The sequence below is a fragment of the Microchirus variegatus genome, assembly GCF_963457635.1.
Source record: "Microchirus variegatus genome assembly, chromosome: 5".
NCBI lineage: Eukaryota > Metazoa > Chordata > Actinopteri > Pleuronectiformes > Soleidae > Microchirus > Microchirus variegatus.
Genome location: NC_139806.1, coordinates 25,497,869 through 25,524,579, shown reverse-complemented (window position 1 = coordinate 25,524,579; position 26,711 = coordinate 25,497,869). Strand labels below are relative to the sequence as shown.

General features: G+C 41.3%; 1 protein-coding gene across 1 annotated transcript in view; it reads left to right on the top strand.

The window, feature by feature from the left end:
* The window catches only part of grik1a (glutamate receptor, ionotropic, kainate 1a), a gene marked incomplete at both ends in the record, with an annotated part of 50,063 nt that extends 24,033 nt beyond the window's left edge, over positions 1-26,030 (top strand). The window contains 13 exons of the mRNA XM_083889659.1: positions 1,873-1,926; positions 2,198-2,368; positions 2,682-2,825; positions 7,445-7,552; positions 7,743-7,787; positions 13,002-13,118; positions 13,871-14,074; positions 14,158-14,381; positions 15,238-15,356; positions 16,868-17,085; positions 18,428-18,653; positions 22,297-22,547; positions 25,863-26,030. Of these exons, the coding sequence (XP_083745785.1) occupies positions 1,873-1,926; positions 2,198-2,368; positions 2,682-2,825; positions 7,445-7,552; positions 7,743-7,787; positions 13,002-13,118; positions 13,871-14,074; positions 14,158-14,381; positions 15,238-15,356; positions 16,868-17,085; positions 18,428-18,653; positions 22,297-22,547; positions 25,863-26,030 (2,049 nt within the window). The remainder of the gene's footprint in view (positions 1-1,872; positions 1,927-2,197; positions 2,369-2,681; positions 2,826-7,444; positions 7,553-7,742; positions 7,788-13,001; positions 13,119-13,870; positions 14,075-14,157; positions 14,382-15,237; positions 15,357-16,867; positions 17,086-18,427; positions 18,654-22,296; positions 22,548-25,862) is intronic.
* Between the last annotated feature and the right edge of the window lie 681 nt (positions 26,031-26,711).

Sequence of the window (26,711 nt, the reverse complement as noted above, 5' to 3'; positions counted from 1 at the left end):
ATTGTGTTTTGTCTATTGCTGTGCTTGCTTGGAAGCAATTAGAAAATATAACACATAAGTGATTCTAAGTGAAATTTGTTTTTTTTTGTATGTTTGCGTACAGTAATATACATAAACCAAATATATTCTGTAACAGATTGGACTCAGGTGACGCGGTGAGTTTGCATGTTCTCCACGAGTCTGTGTGGGTTTTCCTTTCCACAGATGGTAGATCAGTGGGTCTCAAACTCTTTATACCAAGCAACACCTGAAAAATACTGAGCTCTCAAAGTCACACCATTATTAAAATACAGTGGTGTAAATGGGTTGAGCACAGTCAGCTACGGACTTTTCACATGAGGTAGATTTATTCCCAATAAGATAATATGCTCTCATCATCCTCCTCTTCCTCACATAGACTTCACACACTGGTATAGTGAAATTAGATGAAGATGGAGCGAGAGATAAGGTGACTCTAATTACATAATATAATGTAATTTCTTTAATTTTCTATGCACATTTCTGATTTTCCTTCAAGTATCACCAGAGGAAGCCCACGTACCATGGGTGGTACACGTGCCACAGTTTGAGGACCATGGCTGTAAATATTGAAGCTACAGCACCTTACAACTCTTTCAATATATAATATAGAACAATTTAGATGCAAATTATACATATAAGTGGAAGAATTAGACATATAAATTACATTTTAATAAAATAAGATATACAGGGTTCTGACCGATCCTTGAAATCCATTAAAATCAAAGTTTTTGAAAATTGCCTTAAATGGACATGGGTCATTGAATTGTGTGCGAGAAAGAAGTTGATATTTACACTACCATTCAAAAATTTGGGGTCACTTAGAAATGTCCTTATTTTTTTAAGGAAAAGCACTTTTTTCCAATGAATATAACATTAAAGGAATCATAAATACACTCTATACATTGTTAATGTGGTAAACGACTATTCTAGCTGCAAATGTCTGGTTTTTAATGGATTATGTAAGTGTATAGAGGCCCATTTCCAGTGTTCTAATGGTACATTGTGTTTGCAGAAGCTATTGGATGACCCCAAACTTTTGAACGGTAGTTCACCTACTGCCACCTACTGTTTAATGCGACCTGCATTGCAAATTGTAGACTAGGCCTACGAAAGAACAAATGTCGAGTCATAATTACTCGTGCTGTGGACACTGTCCTCTGTCTCTCTCTCTGCCGTTAACGTGTGATTCCATGCAGAACATTGAGCGAGTAACCTTTAAACAAGAGAGAGCCAATTATGTGATGCCTGAGAAATGCAAATTCCTAAGATCTCTGGTTCACCAAAAGACAATTACAAATACTGACTTTGACCAAGATGCCAAGGACAATCACTTGTCCAGATGCAGAGCGCGCGGCAAATCAATAAAAGTGGACGCCAATGGGCGAAGTGGCTCTTAGAGGTTGCCCTCCATTCTTAACCTGTGTCTGCACATTCGGTCCATAGATTTGAGGGAAATTGGTCCTGGAAAGTCCTTGAAAAGTGCTTGAATTTGATGTCTACTAAGGCGTAGGAACCCTGGATATAAGAGCTTTAAAGTAGACATATTATACTCCATTTCTACAAGTTAACCTAGTTCTCTGGTGTCAGTGCAGAGAGTCCAGTGCTGGAAGGAAGACGTGCACATTGGAATAAAAACTAACTTAGGACTGAGCGTGTTGATGTTGGCATGGATGGACGTTTGCACTGATAGATGGTGGTAGATTGTGATCTGTCCAGTGTCAGCTGGAATTTGACTCCAAGGATAAATGAATGGATGCAAAAGAGAATCACTTCCATTTCTGCAGATGTGACATTTCAACATTATGGCATGTCTTTTTTTCCCTTTTTTAATGACTTCTTCTTCTTTTACAGCTTTCCTCAATGGGAATGATGACAGAGTACTACCACTTTTTCTTCACAACTCTGGTGAGTTGGAGAGAAGTTTGCACACGACTGTAAAACCGAGCTCATCTGGATCGGACTGCTTTTCACTGGGAACATTAAAACACATTGCTGTGACTCATCAGCAGTAAAAAAGACTGAGAACACCACACAGCATTCTTAGTGAGGACACAGACATATTGCATTTCCGAGCCTCTTGCCTTAACCTTAAACCAAATGCCTAACCCTTAACATAATCGTAACCTCTTAACCTAAACCAGTTTTGACCTCCTGACCTCTCTCCCTCTGCGTGCAGGATTTGTTCGCACTGGATTTAGAGCCGTACCGTTACAGCGGGGTCAACATGACGGGTTTCAGACTGCTGAACATAGACGACCCGTGGGTCTCGTCGACGATGGAGAAGTGGGCCATGGAAAGATTGCAGGGTCCTAAACAAGAGAGTGGCCTGATGGATGGAGTCATGACAGTAAGCTTCCTGTTTCCATTCCATAAAAGTGTTACAGTATCATTACAGACACCTGCTGCGGCGAATTCCAATCATGCACATTTGCATACAGTTGTAAAGCAGAAACATCTGCTAAGCTCAGTCTTTATAGGAGCTATATTTCAGCGTGATGAAAATGTCAAAGCCGAAATGATCAGTTATATTTGCATTAGTTTCATGAAGACTCGCTCTGTCTTTTTTTTAATATATGTTTACAGTTGATCTTCTCTTCTGTGAAAAGACATAAAATGTAAAAAATGCTAACGACATCTCGCTCTCGCCGCCGCCCCCGCAGACGGACGCAGCCTTGATGTACGACGCCGTGTTCATGGTGGCGGTGGCGTCTCAGCGGGCCACTCAGATGACCGTCAGCTCCCTGCAGTGTCACCGCCACAAACCCTGGCGCTTCGGACCGCGCTTCATGAACCTCTTCAAAGAGGTCAGTGTTATACTTGTGTGAGACGTCAAGAACATCTCGTGGTGCAACTGCGATTTGTGGATTTGCAGATTCGAAGGCATATCCGATCAGAATCTGATGTCCCTGACCAACTGTTCACATTATATACTGCATGTGATCAGATCAGATATCTAGTCAAGTCTTCCGTGTGGAGGATTCCTGTAGTTACAGGCCACACCCCAGAAATACAAAAGAACAAGAAACAAGGCAAGGCTTCAGAGATGGCACACTTCACCCCATTCATGCAACAAGCCTGTGGCGGCCTCTGTTGGTCATATTGGCAAGTGCAAGTGTGGAAACACACTGTGCCCATTTCTGTCCAAAATGGTTATGTGAAGCCGCCGCGCAAACTTTCTTCTGATTGCAATGAAGCGACAGAAACGGAGGAGACAGCTGAGTTGTGATGGAATGGTGATAGCTGTCGGCACTTCATCTCCTCGTCCTCCCACAGTCTGTTTTTGTCTTCCACTCTATCCCGTTTCTCTGGGATCTACGTCCTAGTTGTTGTTGTCGTTTTGAGACACTCAGAAGACACTTTGAAATGCTGTCTGAGCGACCGAGATGTTCAGATTGAAACAGATCTATAAAACATCCATATGTCAGCTTTGGAAAAATCGGGTCTCAAGTTATATTTTAGCTGTCCAGACTGCCAAAAAAACCCACAATAGATACATTCTGGACATGCTTAAAAATCCAATTTGGGCTGCAGTCTCAACAAGGTTCGCTTGGCAGGATTCAAACTTGGCAGTTGACTTACTCAGGGCGCCAGTGTGTGCAGTGCTGACTTTGTTAGGATGGGAAATGCAACAGAAATATCACTAGGAGCTACTTCAGCCCCTCGCACTGGTCACAGTGTGTTAACATACAGAAACAATTAAGATATAAGTCATAAATATTAGCTTTTTGTATTCAAACTAGTGCTGGGCACATTAACGCACAAAAGGAGTCCAGGCAACGTTGACCAGTTAGCTCCGTTGACCAGTTAGCTGCATTAGCTCCTTTAGCGCCGTAACGTGCATTAACATTGACGCCGTTAACGCCCGTTAACCGCTGCGAACATGTTAACGTGCTCAGCAAACAGAATGAATATGATTTTAAAAGTCCACTGTGTAAGAGTTGGTGACATCTACTGGTGATTCTAAAAAACGCAGGACTCCGCTCACTCCTCCCTTTCAGGGAACTAAGATTTTATATGCCTAAAAAAATGTTGTTCAAGATGGCAGCCTCTAAAAAGGAACATTCTTGTCTAAAGTAGGTATAAATAGTTTATTCTCAGGCTTTGATTTTTATTTTAAAGTCATCGCACACTTATACAAACATTCTTATGGGTAGCATCATCAATATCTGCCAATAAACCCCTATTATGTTCAACACTGGACCTTTTAGAAAAAGAGTACAAGCTCCCTCTTATGAAAATAAAATGGTCTGATAATATTATATTATTGCATCACACAGGTCAAGTCTGCCGGGTTCTGCTTTTGCTCATGAATGTACGCAACATGAAATAATATGCCATTTATGTTCTCATGGACGCAGCTCGTGGCTGTCAGACTTGGATGCCTACAGACAGAATTTAGGCCTTTGATGCTGTGAATGTTTTGATCTCCTCAGTCTTAAATCCAGACGACTGTTGCCTGCCACGGAGAGGGAACATTATTATTCAATCCCCTCATATTTACCACCTCACACCCTGCCCTCCCAGCCACCACGCTGTCCTCCCCGTCTCTCTCTTTTCCCCCCTGTTCATCACAGTCTCGTTCTCCTTTTGAAGCATTTTTTCGTCCCCCGTGCTATTCATCAGCAGATAGGAATCTTTTTGATTGTGAGACGCAGCAGTAATATATCTCACACCATGCTCAATTAAAAAAACGCTGTTGACAAGCTGAATGTGGGGGAAAAGCTTCCATTCAAAAACTGAAATTAAACCCAGGGCACAGTAACCTCTGTGTTCTATGACTATTGTCGTCCACAGCACGTTTTTCTTATTCACTGAGCGTATATTTTATTGCAGGAAAACCCACAAAGGATTTCAGTGTTGACATATTTTGAATTTCTCCAACTCTATCAATAAGTGTGTTTATTTTTTCTTAAAGCAAAGGATGGAGGACTCATAGGTCACCGGGACCTTTGCTTACTCACTTTTTCACACGAGGATGGAAAACTTTTTCGCCAAATATATTTACTTTGTGCTCTTTGCAGGACTTTGTAACAGCCTGAAGCCTTTTAGCATTTTAACAAGTTGCATTTATTCATGGCAAAGGCATTTTTAGTTCCAAAGGGGGAGGCCAAAGCATTCAATTATGTTCCTGCTCCAAATGGATTTGGTAGAAGTGACTTGGTCTAACATGGCATTGATCATGTTTTAAATGTTTACACAGCCTTGGCGTACCGACCTCTTTTCTCCCTCTGTATTTATGTGTATGAACAAATACTTGAAATTCAATATCTTTATGCAGCTTAAAGAGTGATTGTCGATTTTCATTGAACGAAATGTGCAGTAAAATCGACTTTTGAATTTCATCAGAAAAAATAACTTGGGTACAACGGCATTATAAAACTGGACGAAAACATTTATTCCCCTTATTTTATAATTTTTAAAGGTGCCATATGTAAGAATGTGGCCAGAATTGTCTTTTTTTTAGGTTTCTTTGTAGCACAGGGAGTTGTTGCTGCTCTGGAATAGCAATCAATCCACTAAAGGAACATTTATGCAGAGTTGATTGAGAGCAGCCAATAGGAGCATTAACTCTCTCTCTGAACTGCAGTGTGATTGGTCAAAGTCTTATGTGATGGACCAGAAGAGGTGTAGAAGTGTTATAAGTGTTAAAAACTATAAATCCTGCCTACCGTACCTGAAAAGGTAGGTAGGTTCAGTGCAGTAGGTTCAGTTCAGTTTGTTATATGAACATTATTCCTGAGTCTCTGTGACATATTAGGAGGATTTTATGGCCAGTTGCTTTAGATTTATTACATAATGCACCTTTAACAAAAGCGTTTGCTTATTTTAAAAACATGGATATTGGAGGTTTGAGTCAACTTAACTGAGACAACTTAAAATATTCTTAACGACATGTTTATCTTATAATGTACAAAATTAACCATGCAATCAGCATGGAAAAGCTACTGTTTTGCATTTTCATCAGACATGCAAGCATATTGCAAGCATATACTGTAGGGCTGTAATGATATGTGTATCGAAATCGAAATCGCGATACTCAGAGCCACGAACATGTGTGAGAAGGCAGAATCGCGACACGCCCTTTCTAACTCCCAGTTATTTTTCCAGTCAGCCACATGATATGAGCTGTTAGTGCTACCAAACTTATTTTTATTAGTGGTGTCAAATTATCGCTTTAATTGTTATTAATTAATTACAGTCATCATTAACGCGTTGTGTTTTTTAATCGCGTTAATCTCTTCTTCAGTGATGTCAAACCCGGAGGAGCGGAAAAAACCTGTTCCAGCGCACACATTGAAAAGCGGCACTGGAGCGTCAGCGTGATTATGTAAACAGCGGAGAATTCACAGATTCTAACTGTACCATTTTTATCACTCTACGAACAAGATTCACAGATCCAGCCCCAAAATAAGAGCAAAACAACAACTGACTTTCAAGAAATACAAGCAGAAATGTTGTCTTACCTTTTTTTGTTTATCAAAACAAGTTATTTCCACTGGAACAAAACCGCTTCTATATGAAGAACTACACCTCCCAGCATGCTTTGGGGACAAATCCCAGTCTGATTGAGCATTACTTTGTATTTTTCAACAGTTATATTTTGTTAAAGAAAAGAGAGAAATCTTTGGTTATTTATGTTAAAATCTGTTCACAGTGTTCCAAAATATTGTTATTAAATGTTACATTAAGTTGCTATATAAGTAAATGTTGTTTAAATAAAATGTTTTTTAAATAAAAAAAAAAATTGTGGGTCAAAAATCGTGATACGAATCGAATCTTGAGTTTGTGTATCATTACAGCCCTAATATATTGATATAATGATGAATGTAATAATAATAATATCAATGACAAATAATGACAGATTGCATGGTAATTGGATATCTCTTGCATTTCTTATCCAAACATCACCAAAGTCAGTATTGCACACACTGGTGTCCTTGGGAAGTCGCCTGCCAAGTTTGAAGCCTGTCAAGTGAACCGTTGGACAGTTACACTGTAGATAAGATATGCATTTGAAGGTCCAGCGGGTGAGAATGAGTGACATCTGTTGGTGAGAAAGCAGATTGTAACACATGAAAGACTCCTTCACTTACTCTTATAAAGCCTCAATAAAGCCAGGCTCTTGTCCAAAGTACTCTTCTAAGGCGATGAAAAACTATTTTTAAAGTGATTATTCTCGTATGTTAACATAATATCTGCCAAAAATGCTTTCCTAAATTTCACACTCTGGACTTTTGAAATATCATAGTTGGTGCACATACTGTGACTGCAGCACAGAGGAATCTTTTGACATCTTCCAGTCTTCACCTCGTGTGACCCTTGTGTCTTTTCCATCACTCGACTTCTTCTCACATACATAAGAAACTCAGACGGCATCTCCCTCTTCTCTCGCTCTCTCCCTCTACGTCTCTTCCCTCCGCAGGCACAGTGGGACGGACTGACAGGACACATTGTTCTTAATAAGACAGACGGCCTGAGGAGAGACTTTGATTTGGACATCATCAGCCTCAAAGAAGACGGAGCTGCCAGGGTGAGCACAGAGGCCTAGAACAGCCTATTACACTATACTCTCATGCGGCTTCCACGCTGGCTGATTCTTTCCATTAACGCGTGCGTGTGTGTGTGTGTGTGTGTGGAAGACACAGAAATACTACGTGGATTTTCAACGACTGATTCTTTCTCTCCACATTGTCTGTGCTTCACGTTTACACTTTCAAAAGGGTAATGCAGAGGCCGGAAGTCGCCTCACGAAAAGGTGGATCAAGGTTTGTGCCGTGTTTATGCCTCGTCTGGTCCACACCTTTTGTTGTTCTCCCTCGTTCTTCCCTCACTCTGTATGCCACGCTCGCGCCTCCCTGCTCCTTGGCTTGTCAACTTTGTTTCTCTCCACCGGTTTTGTGTACAGCAACTCCATGTGCTATATTTGACATTTCGGTATTCTCCATGTTTGGCGCTTGGGCACTTGTCAAAACTTTATCGGCACCTGTAGAAAGTATTGCATCCCTTTGTTTCAAGTGATTTAAAGGTGAAGTAAGTAGTTTATAGTGCCATCTAGAGGAGAGGCTGAAATTTACAACAAAGAACTGCTCACCCCCTCCCTTCCCTGAGCACTACGGTATCCTCAGCCGGTCAAATGTCGTCCTCGTCGTCTTTCTCCGTGTCAGCAGATGAGGTTCGTGAGGCGAGGGAGAGGGCGAGCTACCGCGGCTGTAGCAGACGAAGCGGAGAGAGTGGAGGCGGGACTTCTGCTACAAGTAAAGCGACGCTTGATTTGTTCTCTCGCGTTTGTCCTTACAGGCTCCGGTAGAAACATGGCGTCGTGGCAATGTAACCGTCATGCTATTTTACATTACTTTTTGAAACACTACGAAAATGAAACAAAGAATATTATACAGCGACTAGACAATGCAGGAGCACATAATATGTATACAAAAGTGGATTTTGGGTTATATAAACCCATAAATACTACACAGTGTCCCTTTAATACGAATAAAAAAAGTAATTTCTGCAGTTTAATATAATGCAGAAGGTGGCTGTGGTTAATTAGAGGGTGGGTTGATCCTGCAGCTACCCACACTGGTGCAAATACATGTCATATTTCACATCACATTTTGAACGTGCAGTCGCAGTTTCATCGACCTGACAGAGGCTGACTGTTTAATTGCAGACGAGAGGGATCAGGTTGGCGGCGGAGATGACAGCGTCAGACTTTATTTCAAACAAAATGGACCGCAGAAAATGGAGCCAGAGCAGAAGTGCCTGAAACCTGCTTTTTGTTGAATGTCCATCGGGGGCAACTCCATTAATAGTGATATTAATTCTGTTTTTTAATTAAATTAGTGCCGGGCACGTTAGCGACGTCAACGCATGACACGTTTTCATGACGACTGACCGGAAAAAGACGCGTGTGGCGTCATGTTTACGGAGTCCGGGCACTGTTTCGCCGTTAGCCGCGTTAGCTACTTTAGCGACTCATTTCAACACTCGGGAGTCACGTAAACATGACGTCACAGGCGTCTTTTTCTTGTCAGTCATCATGGAAATGTGCCAACGTTGATGCCGTCCATCAGTAAACATTCTCCTATGTAGTCGATTGTCACTTGTTTAAGGTATTCTCTGATATGTTTCTCGTTTTTTTAGCCAACAGGAAGTTTTCCTTTACCTTGTTAACCAGTTTGGGCTTGTAACTTCCACCTTTGTCAGAAGTGTCACCTGATAGAATGAGATCATCTATTAAATTATTACTTTTTTTTGTCAAAATTCCAGCTCAGATTTCAAGTAAATAGATAGATAGATAGACTTTATTGCAGACTTTTATCCATAGTAGTTAAAGTTAGACAGAACTTTGCGCTGCTATTTCCTCATATTGTCTGCCTTTGCTTATCACCTTGAATTAAACAGTGACTGAAAGAGTGAATGTTGGTTTTATCCATTCTCTCAGACAGACAGATGGACGGACGGACGCGTCGTCAGTCAGCATCTGTCGAGGTGCAGAAGCGTGATCGTTACTCTCATTTTAAGTTCTGCTCAGTTCTGTTTAGGCCTGAAAACTATACTCGGATGAAGTGTCACTAAAAATGCAAGTACATCACTTTGTGGTGATGAAAAATGAATCATCAGTCAGTTGCACTTCTCAAGCACTGGAGTGTTAAATAATATCTGAAGAGGATGATGGGACTAAACAGAGAGTCTCTTGGGTAATAAATTATTTACTCTTGATATTGTTGACTTTTTACAGCTTCCTCTCTCTGCCGGGGCATGTTTTTCTTAACGGTTTTCCACTCTGGTTTGGTTCTGGATGGCGAAGAGCTTAAGGATGCATAGATAACGTTTGACTCGGAGCATATGAGAGAGAATTTCTGTCCGTTTTTATGGCACACTTTGTCGTCTGGAGCTGCACAGTAAATTTGCAAGCTTTCACCATGATGTGGGAATGATGACTGTATTTTGTGCAGTCATCCTGGGTTGTATTTTAGCATTGATTTCATTGGCGCACTCAGATTCCTTTATTACCTCAACTTCAGGCTGACGTATGTGCTTGATATTTCATAGAAGATGATGTTTCCACAGTTTATGCTCTTCTGCATCATGAAACGGCACCAAAATATATCCCGGCTCGTCCGAAATGATTGTTTCCGCTTCGCCCGTTTATCTTTTAGTTTGAGAACAATACAATTAATAAATTCTATACCGCGTTCACCGCGTTACTCATCTGCTGTGTCTGAAGATAAGACAGATTTATGGACTCCTGCAAAGAGCGCACCTTTGCAGAAGTGTCATGGAGGAGATATAGTGTGCTTTTAGTGAGGTTATAAGTGAGAACTTTTTCTATCTGCAGAATAAGGTACAACATAATGAGAAGTGAAAGCATGTTATCTTCTTGGAAAGGCAATGCCATGTCGAAAAAATACTGTGGAAAAATAAGATTAGTACTCCAGCCTGGTGTGATAAGAGGTTCTGCTGTGTAATCTAGAGTTGGAACAGGCTGCTGGTTCAGACTAAAAACATCCAAATTCTCTACTTTCTGCTCCCAGACTGAACTGCAAAAGAAAGGAAACCATGTCTCACTTATTCACTTAGTTCTATTACCAATGAATCTTGATCATTTAATGCTCTCAACTCCACTGCGTCGGTGTCATGAGCCCACTTGACCTTTTCTCAGCTTTTAACTGAGGGGATTTGAAATCCAGCTGCCAGACGACTCCACTAATCTGCTAACTGTCGAGATTATTCCAGCTTGTTTGATGAGCTGGACGCTCTCATTTGCAGCTGCTGTGACGATAGAGTAACAAGTCGTCGACTCGTTCCCCCGATCCAACACTTCTCTATTCATACCATCACTGCTGGTGTGAGTTCTAAGGGCCAATTCCAATTCCTATCTTAACCCTCGAGCTCAACCCTTAATCTTAACTGGCCCTCAAAACCAAGTGTTGAGGGTTATTTTGTCACTTAGAAATGGGACACCCCTTAAATGCAGATACGTCTTCAGACTGTAGGGGGCAAAATAACAGTGAAAGCTGCGTCCAGTCTGTCAACTCCAAAAAAGAAGAAGAAGAACACATTTACGTCAGGATTATTTATTACGATCCGTTTGTCAGTCAAGTTATTAGGTTGTCAGTTAATTATAAGATGATACTCATACAAATACCACAACCACGGACATATTCAGCTGACAGTTACCACACACCACGACTTATTGAAAAGTAAACCATAGCAAACGATCGCTTGTTCGGCCGGCTATTGACAAAAGATTGTAAAATAAAAATAAATGTGACGCAACAATGACATAAGTAATCTATAATATGGGCCTAAACTAAGTAAATACAATGGTTTTCATCATTTTTATATCTCTATTAACAAAGAAAATACTTAATTGGTAGCGTACTCGTATCGCTGCTTTCGTCGCCATCTTTGTTATGTGAAAACGTTGCATTCTGGGTAGCCCTTGCTCCCAAGGGTGGTCTCGGAAAATCTCAATATTGAGGGCGATACAGCCCTTAAACTTGCCCCTCAACTTAATTTTTCTGAGAATCGGGACAGCACTTGCACTAGAGGGAGCTCACATTTTTGAGATTGAGGGTTAAGATTGAGGGTTAAGCAAGGAATTGGAATTCACCCTAACTCCTCCTCTAAAGCAGGAACTCGACCAGATGGTTATTTTTTTTCTTTTATTTACCCTTATCATCAATTAATCGTTTAGTCCGTTACAAGATATCAGATCTACTAAAAATCCCAGTCTAATTACTTTCTGCAACTAAACCTAAAGATGTTCAATTTATCATCGCATTAAAGAGCAAATTCTTCTAACCGATCATCTGGGAAGCCTTCGCAAAACAAATACTAAAATGATTAATTGATCAGATTAAAACATAATCAAAGATAAGGGCTCACAGATGTTGGTGCCAAATTGAAAGCAATAATTCATCATACAGAAAATTGTCATCTCCACATTCGCGGTGAACAAAAGCGTTGCTTTTTCTGGTGATATATGATCAAAGCCCTGCGAGGCAGATAAATCACAGCACACAACAGGAATGATATACCCATTCAGCAGCTCGCCTCATTGAACAAACTACTCCTTCATTTTCTTATTGACTGTACATAAAGTGACGTTTCCGGCACTTTGCCCAGAATCGTCAGAGCAAAGCTGAGCAAAGGGAAATGAACAGTGAGTGAATGGAGCAGAGGTTTTGAAAAGGAGCCAGGAGTGTCAGGTCTTTTAACCTAATTTTTCATGTTCGACGGAACAGAAAGTATGATTAATATGCTGCATACTCGAGCAGTCCCTCGTTTCCCGTTAAGACTTAATCATTCTACGTGTGTTTGAAATAAATAAATAAAATATATCAAGAATATTCAATCAGCCTCTGTACTTAAACAGCGGCAAACATCTACACTACCGTTCAAAAGTTTAGGGTCACCTATACATTTGTCTTGTGTTTTCCATTCAAAGTCACACTTTTACTCATCAAAAGAGCTGCAAAATGAATAGAAAATATCGTCGAGGCATTGACAAGATTAGAAATAATGATTTTTATTCAAAAATGATAATTTTGCCTTTCAGCAAAACTGTTTTCAACATAATTGCACAAGGGTTTTCAAGGGTTTTCTAATCATCCAATAGCCTTCTAACGCCATTAGCAAACACAATGTACCATTAGAACACTGGAAATGGGCCTCTATTAACCTATGTGCATATTCCATTAAAAACCAGACGTTTGCAGCATTAACATATACATACTGTATATATAGAGAGAGTGTATTTCTGATTCATTTAATCTAATATTCATTTAAAAAAGAGCTTTTCCTTCAGAAATATGGATAATTCTAAGTGACCCCAAACTTTTGAACAGTAGTGTACATCTACATGCTCCAAGGTGACTCCTCCAGCAGCAGGCGTTGAGTGCAGCTTCCCGTGATTCTGATCAAAAGCGAATATATGTGGTTCAATACGCCTGAAGCCCTGTTTACCTCTCCAGATTGCTGTGTGGAACTCGTACAAGGGGATGAAACTGATGGAGAAGTCCAACCGAGACAAGAATAACAATGTGACGGACTCTCTGGCGAACAGGACTCTTATCGTCACCACCATTCTGGTGAGGGGGAAGGAGGGGAGTATGTATAGAGGGGCATTAGAGTGAGGGGTTGTAAGTAGAGTTTTTTTGCTCCTGTGAAATATGTTTTGGGGCAATTTGGATCATTTTCAGGGCAATTTTATCAAATATTGGGACATTATGTAGCTTGTTTCTTCAATCATGATACTGTCATTGTATTTCTGACCAAATTATAGACTTATTAAAAGCTTTTTAAATACCACATAGAACTGCGCTGGTATACCAATTTAACCTGAATATAATGGAATTCTATGCCAAAATAAAAATAATTGATCAAGTTGTGTTGCTTGGTAACCAATATTACAGAAACAAAGCATTTCTTAAAAAGTACAAACTAAGCCATCACTTTCCTATAATAAATTCCTACCATTTCTAACATATGTAATCTGTAATCCTATAACTATTTTTGTAGGATTACTGGTTGACTACAGATGCCCAGCGGGCCATTTTCGACTCAGGCTTTGCAAAAGTTAACATCTTTTTTATCTGGGGATTAAAAGCTTCTGTCATGTGAATTTCAAGGGCGATGTGATAGATTTCAAAGGCAATTTTGCCCCGAGCTCCCACCAATTTATCTTCACTGGTTGTAGGTGTTGAATAGTTTGGATATGGGAGCAGAATTTTTGTATTGTGTAATCATAACTTTAGCTCTGAAAAAGTCAAGGTCAAAATATAATACCTTACAAAAACAGCTAAATACAGCGTGTGCAGTCAATACTTTCTCTGTTATACAGGAAAACCCATACGTGATGTATAGAAAGTCCGACAAAGAGCTGGTCGGTAACGATCGCTTCGAGGGCTACTGTCTGGACTTGTTGAAGGAGCTCTCCAACATCTTGGGTTTTACATATGAAGTCAGACTGGTGGCTGATGGGAAATACGGAGCGCAGAATGACAAGGGGGAGTGGAACGGGATGGTGCGAGAGCTGATCGACCACGTGAGTTTACCTCTACTCATCTATGGCCTCACGCAATACCTGCTCTGCCTTCTGTAGCTCATGATATCTACTGGCTTTCCCAGGTTGCAGACCTCGCTGTGGCTCCTTTGACCATCACTTATGTCAGAGAGAAAGTCATCGACTTCTCCAAACCCTTCATGACCTTGGGCATCAGCATCTTGTACCGCAAACCTAACGGCACCAATCCGGGCGTGTTCTCCTTCCTCAATCCCCTGTCTCCAGACATCTGGATGTATGTGCTGCTGGCTTGCACTGGGGTCAGCTGTGTGCTCTTCGTGATTGCCAGGTAAGAAGATGGATTTGGTGCTTGGTGATGAGGAGATGATGTATGACTGACTGACTGCTGTACTGCACAAATCCACTTTCTGGAGGATGAAGAAACTCCATGATTTGTAGCAGCATTGAGCATTATGAACGAATATACTCGACTGGAATCCCAAGAAGTCTGTACCAACGGGCTTCATACTCTACTTAAAGGTCCAATGTGTAACATTTAGGAGGGTTAATTACAAGAAATTACAATTAAATACAATATGTACATCTGTATGAGTGTATAATCTCCTTAAAACAAAGTCTGTTTAGGTTTTGTCACCTCAGAATAAACCCTATATTTACTGTAGGTAGGTGCCTTGTTTTACGAGGAGATTTCAACAATCGCTTGAATTGATGTGCATTTTGCAAATGAAACAGAAGATTATTACGCACACGCTCTGCCCACATAAACCAATGAAGAAGAAAGAGGAAACAGAAGAGAAAGTAAGCATCTCGTCTGGTATGTCAAGACGTACCAGACGCACATAGGAGTGCTTTGTTTGTTACACTCTGCAGTCCCACCATTTGATATAATAACACACTTGACCTGTAGGCAATCATTTTCTTTTCGTTTCGGTCGTCTAAAAATGACCCAAATATGTCTTTAGTTCCCCGTCAGCTGTCAGACCGGCTTTCATCGCGGTTGCCATGTCAGTAGGAGAAATTGTCAACTCCACTTCCCTCTCAGATGCAGTGTATAAGGTGTGTGGGTTGCACTTATCAAAGTAAAGAGAGAATCAAAGAGCAAACCAAGGTGAAGTGTCGATTGCAAGGCTGTACTTAAGTGATGTTGCATGCTGTTTATCTTCATCTCTTTTCTTGTCTTACAGGTTTACTCCGTACGAGTGGTACAACCCACACCCGTGCAACCCGTCCTCCACTCTGATCCAGAACAATTTCACTTTACTCAACAGCTTCTGGTTTGGCATCGGCGCTCTCATGCGGCAAGGTATTCAGCTCACATTTGAATTTAACAATCCATTTAACATTGGATCAGATGATTACTGCTAACACCAATAAAGGGCGACAGTTGTTGACGCCAGCGCAGCATTCACAGATCATCTGAGGAAATGAGCCTTAAAGAAATAATTAAACATATTAGGCAATTCGTTTTAGTGAAGACAAACCGGAGCGAACCCAAAAAAGCTACTGCACAAAACCTGCAAACCACAAGCAAGAAAATAAGCCCAACGTTGCTTAAAATAGATCTGGCAACAGCGGACTGGTACAGGGAAGGAAACTCAACCAACACAGACCTAATAGAGGATACAGAATTTAAATGTGTGGCCAAATACCACATATAAAAAACTGTTATTGTAAGTTTTAAGAGTTTACAGAGAAACAGAAGCTGCATAAGTCACAGGGCTCCTTCTGCAGAGCTGCCTGTACAACATGAAAGACTGTACTGACTCTGTAAAGTCCGCTCTAAGCTGTTTAAGTCAAAACATCAATATCTGTCTCCCAAACTCTGCTACTGCCCTTTCCACATAGTCTGGATTTAGACCCCATGAGTTTCCACCGCGCCCCCGTTAGCAGGGTTGTGTTGACGTGCTTGCTGGACATGACCTCCCCCGAGGTATGAGATTTTGGGAAGGATAAGTCTGACACACTCGATACACCTAACTGACAACGCCAGAGTCCACAGCGAAATGGCAACACTAATGAAATGTTGTGATTTTGCTGACAGCGAGGCACATTTGTCAAAGTTGTCAGTTCCCCAGAAAGGCATCAGTTTTGATAAATGAGGCAGACAGAAGGGGAGTGAAGCTTTTAACGACAATGTAAACCAGGTTCCAAATATTTCTACCTGCCGTTTTTGCTCAGTGCAAAAATTGTTTCTGTTGTTTGTCATAATCTGCATAATGTGTTTTGTTGCTTATCTGAGCTTTCTGTGAATTGTTGTGTCCGACTGAAAATGCCTCCTTAGATCGAGGACGTGGCTGCTACACCTGCTCCACTGAGTCTGTGTTTTATTCCACAAGTGAAGCTAAGCATTTATCAACTGCAACAAAGGAAAATGCTTCTAAAAGATAGAAAAAGTTTCACAGGAAAAGTGGCAAAAGTATTTAAGTTTCCCTTACACAGAGAAAAACGACAAATCATGCTGCTCATTTCAGTGTTTTGGTTTTATATTGCATCATTTGCTCTACACACACATTTCTATTGACTGTTGCCTTCATTTTTTTCCCCAATTTTGTTGCAATTCTGACAGTTCTGTTTCTTTTGCAATTACCGTATTGTTGGGACCGAGAAAGAAAAACATCCAATGAAAAGTTACACAATTTCTCATTGAGGTTTGAGGTGAAAATCCATGTAATTACACCATTTAAAATAACTCCAGTTGAACCAGTGGGTGTGCTTTGAAAGAAGATTGTTTTCTCTGATTATGATTTGAACAATTTACTTCCTGCTCTAACTCTAATCCATACTCTCTTCTTTCTTCTGTCATTGTGCTTCCAGGCTCCGAGCTCATGCCTAAAGCCCTGTCCACTCGTATAGTCGGCGGTATCTGGTGGTTCTTTACTTTAATCATCATCTCCTCATACACGGCCAACTTGGCCGCGTTCCTCACCGTGGAGCGAATGGACGCTCCCATCGACTCGGCGGACGATCTGGCGAAACAGACCAGGATTGAATATGGGGCAGTGAGGGATGGATCGACCATGACCTTCTTCAAGGTAAATGAAGAAGGTCAGGGTTGCGGTTGGGTGTTGAGGTTGAGTGTTGGGGTTGGGTGTTGGGTGTTGGGTGTTGGGGTTGGGTCTTGGGGTTGGGTGTTGGGGTTGGGGTTGATGTTGGAGTTGGGGTTGGGGTTGGGTCTTGGGGTTGGGGTTGGGGTTTGGGTTTGGGTTTGAGTTGAGATCTGTTAGCCAGGAGGCCAGGGTTCAATCCCCAGGCAGAGCTCTGGGCAGGAAGAGGGAGTCCACTATACAGTTTAAGTTATAAATTAATAGTTAAGGTTGGGGTTTAACTGCATCTACAGTAGCTTCAAGTCAAACAAAAGGAATGGTTGTGGCTGTTTGCATCATGTCTACGTATACATCCTGGAATAGACTATTTGGCTTAAATATACCATTATGATGTGAAACTCGATTGCACAGCGTTACGCTGATAACAAAACCACACCAACCATGTGTATATTAATCCCTGTATTATGTGTTTCTCCTTGCCGCCGGGGACAGTAGCAGAGATTACTTGATTTACGAGAGATTATTGTTCACCCAGTATCTACTGGGCTCTTCCACATTACTTATCGAGAAAACAAAACTCGCTCTGAGGTAAAGTACTTGTGTCCTTACCGGTATCTTGCTGATGCTGTGCCTTAAAGACGAGCGCTGCTGGGGACATGAAGGTTTTATGAAACAAATTATTTGTATTTATTGGAGCAGCAGATGTGCCTATGACTCAGTTCGATTGATATCATGAAATGAGATTCATGTTGGTTTCCTCTGCCTCTCTTGCATCCTGAATCTTTGCCAAACGTCCCAGAAAAGGCACAAACCGACAGTCTCTTAAAATGAAATGCACTGTACATTCATTAACAGTGAGTGGAGAGAATATATCTCGTCTATGTTGACGATAAACATGCACCTTGTTAGTTTAAATCATATCTGTGTCCTCATGTCCTTAGGCAGATTTTCAGGGCTGTCACTCTTTTCCCCCCTCCGACACTGCCTCACCCTCTCTCTCCTTGCTTCCTAGAGGCTCAGGCTCAGCATGGGTGATCCATGCAGGGCTTTATCCTCCCAGATTGCAGCCAGTGATTACGACTGCCTGGGTAGAAAGAAGCAGACTGTGTTGATGGCTTGAACAAATTGAATCAGCTGGAGGAGATTTAGAGCACAGCTGTCCCATTTTTTTTTTCTGACTGAGCAAGAAGAAACACACACACACTTACGCTAAGTCCTGCACATCCGTCTTGATTTGAAATATAGTATTATTGTACATGTATGGAGACTTTACTCTCTGCCTGCATGGCACTGCCCACCAGCTGTCGCCTCTTTGGTTCCTTTGTTGCAGAAATCAAAGATCTCCACCTATGAGAAGATGTGGGCGTTTATGAGCAGCAGGAAGAACACGGCGCTGGTGAAAAACAACCAGGACGGCATCACCCGGGTCCTGACCACGGACTACGCCATGCTGATGGAGTCCACCAGCATCGAGTACATCAGCCAGAGGAACTGCAACCTCACGCAGATCGGAGGGCTCATAGACTCCAAGGGCTACGGGGTGGGAACACCTATCGGTAAGAGAGATGAACTCTTCCCCACTATCTCTGTCAAATATCAAACATTACTGATATTAGTCTGACAAATTAGCTGTGTCTCATTTGTGCTGGTGCATTTACCACCAGAAAAGCAGCCATGAACAACCCTCACTCACAGTTACAGTCACAGTTTAAGGCACTGAAGCATTTATGTGATATTTAAAGCTCCCATAAACCGGAAGTTCCAATTAACGCTGTTTTTTTTTTGGTGTGTATCTGTGCCATTACCTCGTTTATGAAGCCCTAAAGTTTCAGCCACTGCTGAGAACGCTGGGTTTTATTGTATTCTCGGGCTCTGCAAGCAGTCTGGAAAAGCCTGGAATCGTGACGCAAAGATCCTGTCTCCTGAACAGCAGATCCTCCTGCTCAGAGCACTAGTCCTTGCGCCTGTCAGGATCCTGTAGTATCTGACTTCACCATTGGATGGTGGTACAAACCCTAACCCCGACCAAAGAAGGAGAGAACGATGCTATAGCTCCCTCGGACACGTCTGGTTTGAGCGGCTCATCAGCTGAAAGGTCCGTCGGGCATAAGATGTATTGGATGAATTTGACTTTCAAACATCCGTACCTTAGCTTTAAAGGTGCCATATGTAAGAATGTGGCCAAAAACGGTTACTACATTTAAATTCAAAATACCAAGGTCTTTTAGGTTTCGTTTTCGTTTCCATTGTTGCTAACTGGCAACCCGTGGTTGCTCGTCAGCTGAGACTCTACTGACTGCAATGATTGGTAGACGGCGGTAGGTGGCGCCACATGATTTCAAAACATAAACATGATTTGCGGTGCGCAAAAGATTAGTTTTAATGCAAATATTTTGTCTGTACTGTTGTTGTTGGTGAGTTCAGTTCGTTATATGAACATTATTCCTGAGTCTCTGACATATTAGGAGGATTCTACAGCCAGTTGCTTTACATTTATTAAATAATGGACCTTTAAATCCATTATCAAAGTCTGAAGTCGTCACTTCCACACAGACTGAGAAACGTTTCTATGATTTTGTGAACTCTCTTGTATTTACTGCATGCTCTCTGTGGTACACTGCACAAATTTAGCCTCTAAGTTAGTAAAAAAAAAAAAAAAGAAATACAGCAGTGCACAAATCACATTCATACATGCTCTCCTGAGAGTTTTAAAAGGTAATGAAGGCCCTTTTGATGATCGTGGGACTAGAATAGAATTTTAATGTCGCCTCTTTAAACGGAGGCTTTGTGCTGCAGATGCAAACTTCAAATTATTTGGAGTTTGCATTTCCCATTCTTCCAAAGTTCAAGTGCTGAGATGTCGTCCCGTAATCCTCGACATACAAATGCACTTCAATTTGAAACCTCTGCCAGCTGCTCGGTGAAAGTGAGTCCACGTCAACCTGCTGCATATTTACAGACAGTGCTGTTGGATGTTTATTTAAGCTGTTCTTAACATCCTGTGTCTGTCTGTCGTCCTTTGGTTTTTCTCTTTTTTTTTCCCAGTCTTTTATTTTGTTGTTGTTTATTTGTTTATCCCCCAACATTACTGCCAGGCTGTCACTGTAGAGACATTTTTCCCAGCACCAAGAAGACCCGCTTACTTCTGCACACATGGATGCTGCCAAGGAAATGGTACAGATTGAAATAGTCCCCACCTACGCAATACAGTATATCTTTATATTATACAGTACCTTTTGATTGACTCTAGTCTTGTGTAAGAAATTAAATTTCAATATAGCAGAAGGTACATTCATCCATGAACTATACAACTTATAATTTGAGAGGTGCTCGGGGAGTTGGAACCAATATACAGACACAAACAATGACTCACATTTGCATTCACACCTACAGGCAATGTACTTTCCAATTAATCTAATGTCTGTCTTTGGGATGTGGGAGGGAGGACAGATTATCTGGAGGAAACCCACGCTCACACTGGAAGATCACACAAACTCCTGAACTAATATTGATTTTTAATTGCAAGGGAAGTGTAACTTTTGGGATCATTTGAAAAGGCCGTGAAAATGTCTTGTTGGATTCAAGTGGATCACGGATAATGCCACTGATAAAATGAGACACACTTACTTCACCAAGTACTGTGTTGTCTTTCACTCTGTGGAGAAAAATAATGATGGTGACCAAAGGACGGAAGAGAAAACCTGCAGACAGATCCTCGGCAGAAAGTTTCACCGGCTCTCACGCTTCTTGCTCGAGTCGCTGGTGTTGCTAATCCAGTCTCACTTTGATGTAGACCTGTATCACTTTCGTTGAGCCTTTTCATCCTTCTGCGACAAAGAACAGAGGAGGAGGGAGAGCGGAAGGCTTGATAGGGACATGTAAAAGGGGAAAAGGAAGAAGACACTTGCAGTGCATGTGCCCCATACTCTGGATACGAGGAGGAAAAAAAAACACTTATGAAGAAGAAATCATTTATTCATCTTTCCAAATCCAGCTTGCAGGGAAACTGCAGGAAATCCACTGATCGTATCATTCTGTACATTTCAATGACGTCCTGTTGGACTCCTGCCCTGGTCCCAGAATGCAAACGCTAGTGGGGGAATCGATTAATGGAATGAAGTATGTCAACATCAACTTCCTGCCATCCATTTACTTTAAAATATCCATTCTTTAAGATGACAAAGCATAAAAATGGAGGCTGTAATAACTAAGCAAGCTTCCAATTCTGAGATGTCATTCAGTTCAATTTAATTTGATTTGAATAACATACATCATCTCAAGACACTGGACATCACGCAGAGCAGAGAAACCCAACAATTCACGCAATGACCAAACACTGGGCATCAGTGGAGAGAAAAAAAACTCCCTTTTAACAGAAGAAGAACCAGACTCAAAGATGTGCAGCCATCTGCCTCGGCCGGTTGGGGTGAATGGAAAAATGGGGGACAGAAAGACAAGAGGGAGGTCATGAACATGGTGATGTATTGGATGTGGACGGAGTTGGGTGTCCCGTAAAGGGCAGGTGTTAGTACTTGATGAAATCTGCGCCCTCGCCAGTCCAAAAATGGAGTGGACTGCATTTTGCCGTTGTATTTGTTGCTTTTGTCTTAACATTCTGTGTACCGGCCACTTTAAACATTTCAGGCTTGTGGGAACTGATTGTATACATGCAACGTGCAGGCTGCGTTAATCCCATTTAGAGAAAGTAGATTAACGCAATACTTTTGTCAGTCCGCAGCAGACATAATCTGTACATGTTTAGGATTAAATAACAAGTAAAGACAAGAAAATAAGTGAGTGATCAACAGCAGACTCTCAATGTCAAAGGCCCTGAAGAGAAGAGACACCAGGGTCTGAGGCTGAAAGATGGAGAATGCTCTGGTTTTACTGGAGTGTGGAGGGGAAGAAGCCTATTTTTATTAAACCTTTAAAATTCCTTTAAATCCTTGGCCCTCAGCAGGACTGGGACTTTGCTCAGTCCTATTAAACCTGTGGTCTGTGATGTTGTCTTTTGGCTTACCTGACTAACTCCCTCCTCTGTGGCTGCCAATAACATTGCCCTCCCTTCTCTTATGTCACCTCATAACATAAGTGCATGTATTGAGGACATTTCCAGCAGCTCTAACTGAGCATTTAAAGTATTTATCCCTGAAGGATGACAAACAAATAATGGCGTGTAATGACTCTGTTCCGCTCCAGGTTCTCCATACAGGGACAAAGTGACCATAGCCATTCTCCAGCTGCAGGAGGAAGGGAAGCTGCACATGATGAAGGAGAAGTGGTGGAGAGGGAACGGCTGCCCCGAGGAGGACAACAAGGAGGCCAACGCTCTGGGCGTGGAAAACATCGGCGGCATCTTCATCGTCCTGGCCGCCGGTCTGGTTCTGTCTGTGTTCGTGGCCATCGGAGAGTTCATCTACAAGGCGCGCAGGAACGCAGACATAGAGGAGGTAAGTGCGGCCAAGCGATGATGACAAATGAGAGGATTAAATGTTGCTCTCCACTCCCTGGGAAAGTCAACTTTGTGCTCGATCAACAGTAATTCACTCAAAATCACATTAACAATGGCAGGTTTTGTCTTTTTTAATTATAATATGTCAGTGGCAGGCAGTCCTTCATAGTAAAAAATAAATTAAAGAACTGAGTGAGTCATCAGCTCCATATGAATGACACCATCATTCACTCTGTACATGATTAGTTTCTTCTTGTATTTTCATATTTTGTTTTTTTATTTTATCATCTCTTCTTCTCCATCCTTGTTTCTTTGCATGCGTCCGTCAAGGCCTTTTGTTTCTTTTACGGGGTGCAGTCCCATCAGTTTCAGCGGCGTGGCTCCGCCTCCTCCACCGGCACCTCTTTATCGACTGATTTGGAGAGCGGCAGGCTGCTGGGCGACGACACGGGGTAGCCGTGGCGACACATTAACAACACACACACACACTACGCTATAGGTTTGTAACCATGGCCACCATCTCCCTGCACCTATATACCACCGTATACCTGCCCCAGCCACTCCGAAGTTATTATGACTCTTTTACCTTCATTATCTGACCCTGATGTCTGTCGAGCTTCCCTGCAAAAAACACTACCGTTCAAAAGTTTGGGGTCACTTAGAAATGTCCTTATTTTTGAAGGAAAAGCACTTTTTTTCAATGCACATAACATTAAATTAATCAGAAATACACTCTATTCTAGCTGCAAAGGTCTGGTTTTTAATGGAATATGTACATAGGTGTGTAGAGGCCCATTTCCAGTGCTCCAATGGTACATTGTGTTTGCTAATCGCATTAGAAGGCTATTGGATGGTTAGAAAACCCTTGAAAACCCTTGTGCAATTATGTTAGCACAGCTGAAAACTATTATTTTGAAAATAATAATTATTTCTAATCTTGTCAATGCAAAAAATTGTATGGTTGACCCCAAACTTTTGAACGGAAGTGTATTTGTTTTTTTCTTGTGGTTTTAAATTCTTGTGATATATTCGTCTTCATTGCAGAGTTTTGGGCCAACTTTCCACTTATTTACTGTCATATTTATTGAGCACTTATGCTAATAGAATAAAAGCAATAATAATAATAAACATGTTTAATTGATATTAAATATTTCAATTACTTGTTTCATGCAATTTAATGTCTTTACACTTTTAAAAATTGAGGCATTTAACTTCAAATAACGAGTTCACAGCTCTGCAGTGGCTGCCTCCTCGGGGGAATTAGCTGTTTTTTTGTTTTTTTTAGGTTAAGTAGCTTTTCAATACATGCAGGAAAGTTCTTCGCCTCATTTATTCCTCAGTCTCTGCAGGCGTTTGTGTACACTTCAGAAATGTCTTGAGGGAAATCAGAAGACAGGAACATGTTTTTTTTAAATATATTTTCCACCTCATTAAGCTCCTTGGTCGGCTGAAATGTGGGTAACAGTGACGGAGCAACGTGTTGAGTTAATTTGTCCCTTGGCACAAATCAAAAAGTTATAATTTTGCAAGTGACGATGACTGAAAAGTAATGATGGATGAGGGACACTGACTTTTAAGGTCATCACTGGACTGTCATGTCAAGATCCATCTCATTCATTATGGTAAAAAAGAAAAGTCACTGTGAGCATAAATCAGCAAATATAATCATGTAAACCACTGGTTTCTGTGTCCAAAGGTGAATCATTAAATACAACGAAGGTTGACATGAACCTTTAATTAAAATTCAATTAATTTCAGGTTTTGATTTAGCGCCTGTTAGGTAAGTCTTTAATTCAATCTGTGGTTTTTGCCACTCTCGCTCAGTCTTTCATGGGGTACGTTGTATAAGGTTTTGTTCTTCACTGATGCCGAGGCGTTTATGGGAAACCAGCAGGAGGCTTTGAGAAGCCTGAGGATGAAAGAGGAAAGACCTTCAGAAAAAAAGACCAGCAGATGAAAACGAGGCGACACCGCAGACTAAAACTCAGTGAACACACCGGTGAAAGGAGACGAGGAAAATAAATGTGATTGAAGGTTGATGAGTTCAATATAATTTGTCACACAGAATCAAATAAACCTCAGGCCTTTATTTGGTCATTAAAGTGATTACCATGTTATGAGTTTGCAGCATCAGAAACTGACCTTTATCGTTTGTCTGTGTAATTGGATTTCATGATCTAGTCATAAAAAAATGATCTGCGTTTAATTTTACAAAATAATCTCTTGCTCACATACAGTCATCGGCTGCTCAGGAAAGCTAAGCTGAAGCAAATGTGATTATCTTTTATTCAAACGCAGTACTTTAAGATTTAAGATTAGACTTTATCAATCTCTCATTGGGTAAATTAATGAGTTATAGCAGCAAGCAACAAGGCAATCAGAGATGGCAGACTTCATGCGAAAAGCCTCTGGCGGCCTCTGTTGGTCACATTGGCAAGTGCAATGTGGAAGCACAGACACACAGAGCCACTAAATCCAATATTCACTCCCACTCCGTGGGTCAAAGACAGCTAGCTACCTAGGTTTTATTTAATTTTCAAATTAAAGATTCCCGAGTTGAGTCACACAAGGCGGGCTAGTGGCTAGCACTGTTGCCTCCCACAGTCCCAAACATACAGAGGTTAATTGGACACTCTTAATCAGACGTGTCCAAAGGGCCAATCACGGCCCTCGGTCAGAGTTTATACAGCCCCCAGCTTTGATTATTTATGACCAGGGACTGACGGGGACAGAAATCTGGCCCTGGTCCTGTGCCAACACTATTAGCTCAGTTGGTAAGGAGTTGCGTCCAGGGTTTCGCAACCCAGCCGTGACAGATATTCACATTTAATTTGACAATGAAAATAACAGTATGATAAAACGGTTCATTTGTATGTAACGTTTACTGTTTAAAAATTGGCATTGGCACCCGGGAATCTTCCCGATATCAAATCTAGCCCTTGTACGAAGGTACGAATGTGAGAGTGAAAGTTTGTCGATGGCGATGAATGAATCAATTCCCTTGCAGTGATTTTGTTTTATTGAAATTTTAGCAGTGTATACATTTCACAATGAATTTAGCAAAAATCAACGTTTTTGATTTCCTGAAGGTCCAGCATTTAAGTATTAGTGAATACAGAGTGACAAATGAGGACCCCTCCCTTTCCCAATTACAGTGGCCTTCACATACCAGAAAGTATAATGCTCTTCCTGTTATTTCTAAAGAAATTATACCCTTTTACAAACATACTAATGGTTAGTATATTCAATTTGTGCTCATAAACCCTCCTGAATATCACGTTCTGCACATGTAACCGAGGCATTCTCTTGACAGTGTGTGTCGTTTACCGCCGTCATGGAGGACTTGGGGATCTCCCTGCAGTGTTACAAAGGGATCCGGAGGAGGTCGCAGCTCAACAGCGGCGTTCGGTCAACTTGCATCTTCTGTCAACCGCAGCCCACCGCGAGGAGGGACGGACGGAGGCGGGACTCCAGCACTTGAGCGTCGGATCTGAAAAAAGAGAAAGCGTAAAAGATCAGAGACTCTTTGACTCTTCTGTGTTTGTTTCCTCATTAAACTTGTCTTTATACTCAACGTGACTGGATATTATGTTAAGTGTTATACTGTTGGTGTAGTTTACAGCGTCTAGGCCTTGTATTAACATTAATTTGTTAAAAGAGCTGATGGCGAATAGAGTAGTAAAATCCACAGCTGTTGTGAGCAGCCGGTAGAGTTGAATCTGCAAACTTTATTGATACTCCCATTGTGTAAATGTAAAACATCTTCACAGATTTTTTTCGGTATAAAGACTTTTGCATTTTTTCATTAAAAAAACCAAGAAAGTTTTGTCCAGTTTGCTGTTGTTATTTATGTTTGGCAGCTGTGTGTGTGTGTTTCTTTGTGGCAGGCACCAAAGCAGCTTCAGAGCCAAACTGTGAAAAAACAAGATAAGGACCTCCAAGGAGAGTGAGGAACACACCTGCTGTTTTATAAACTTCAAATGCCAGCATTACAAACGTCACATCACACACACACAGCGACACATGTAGCCTCACTGATGCTCGTGACCATGAAATATTGCCTTTAGAGAAGGAGAGGACAAACTGGGAGGCAGTTTATTTCATCCGAAATTCTCTGGAGGTCAAAGACAAAATGCAATTTCCTTGTTCCCACAGGGGCTCG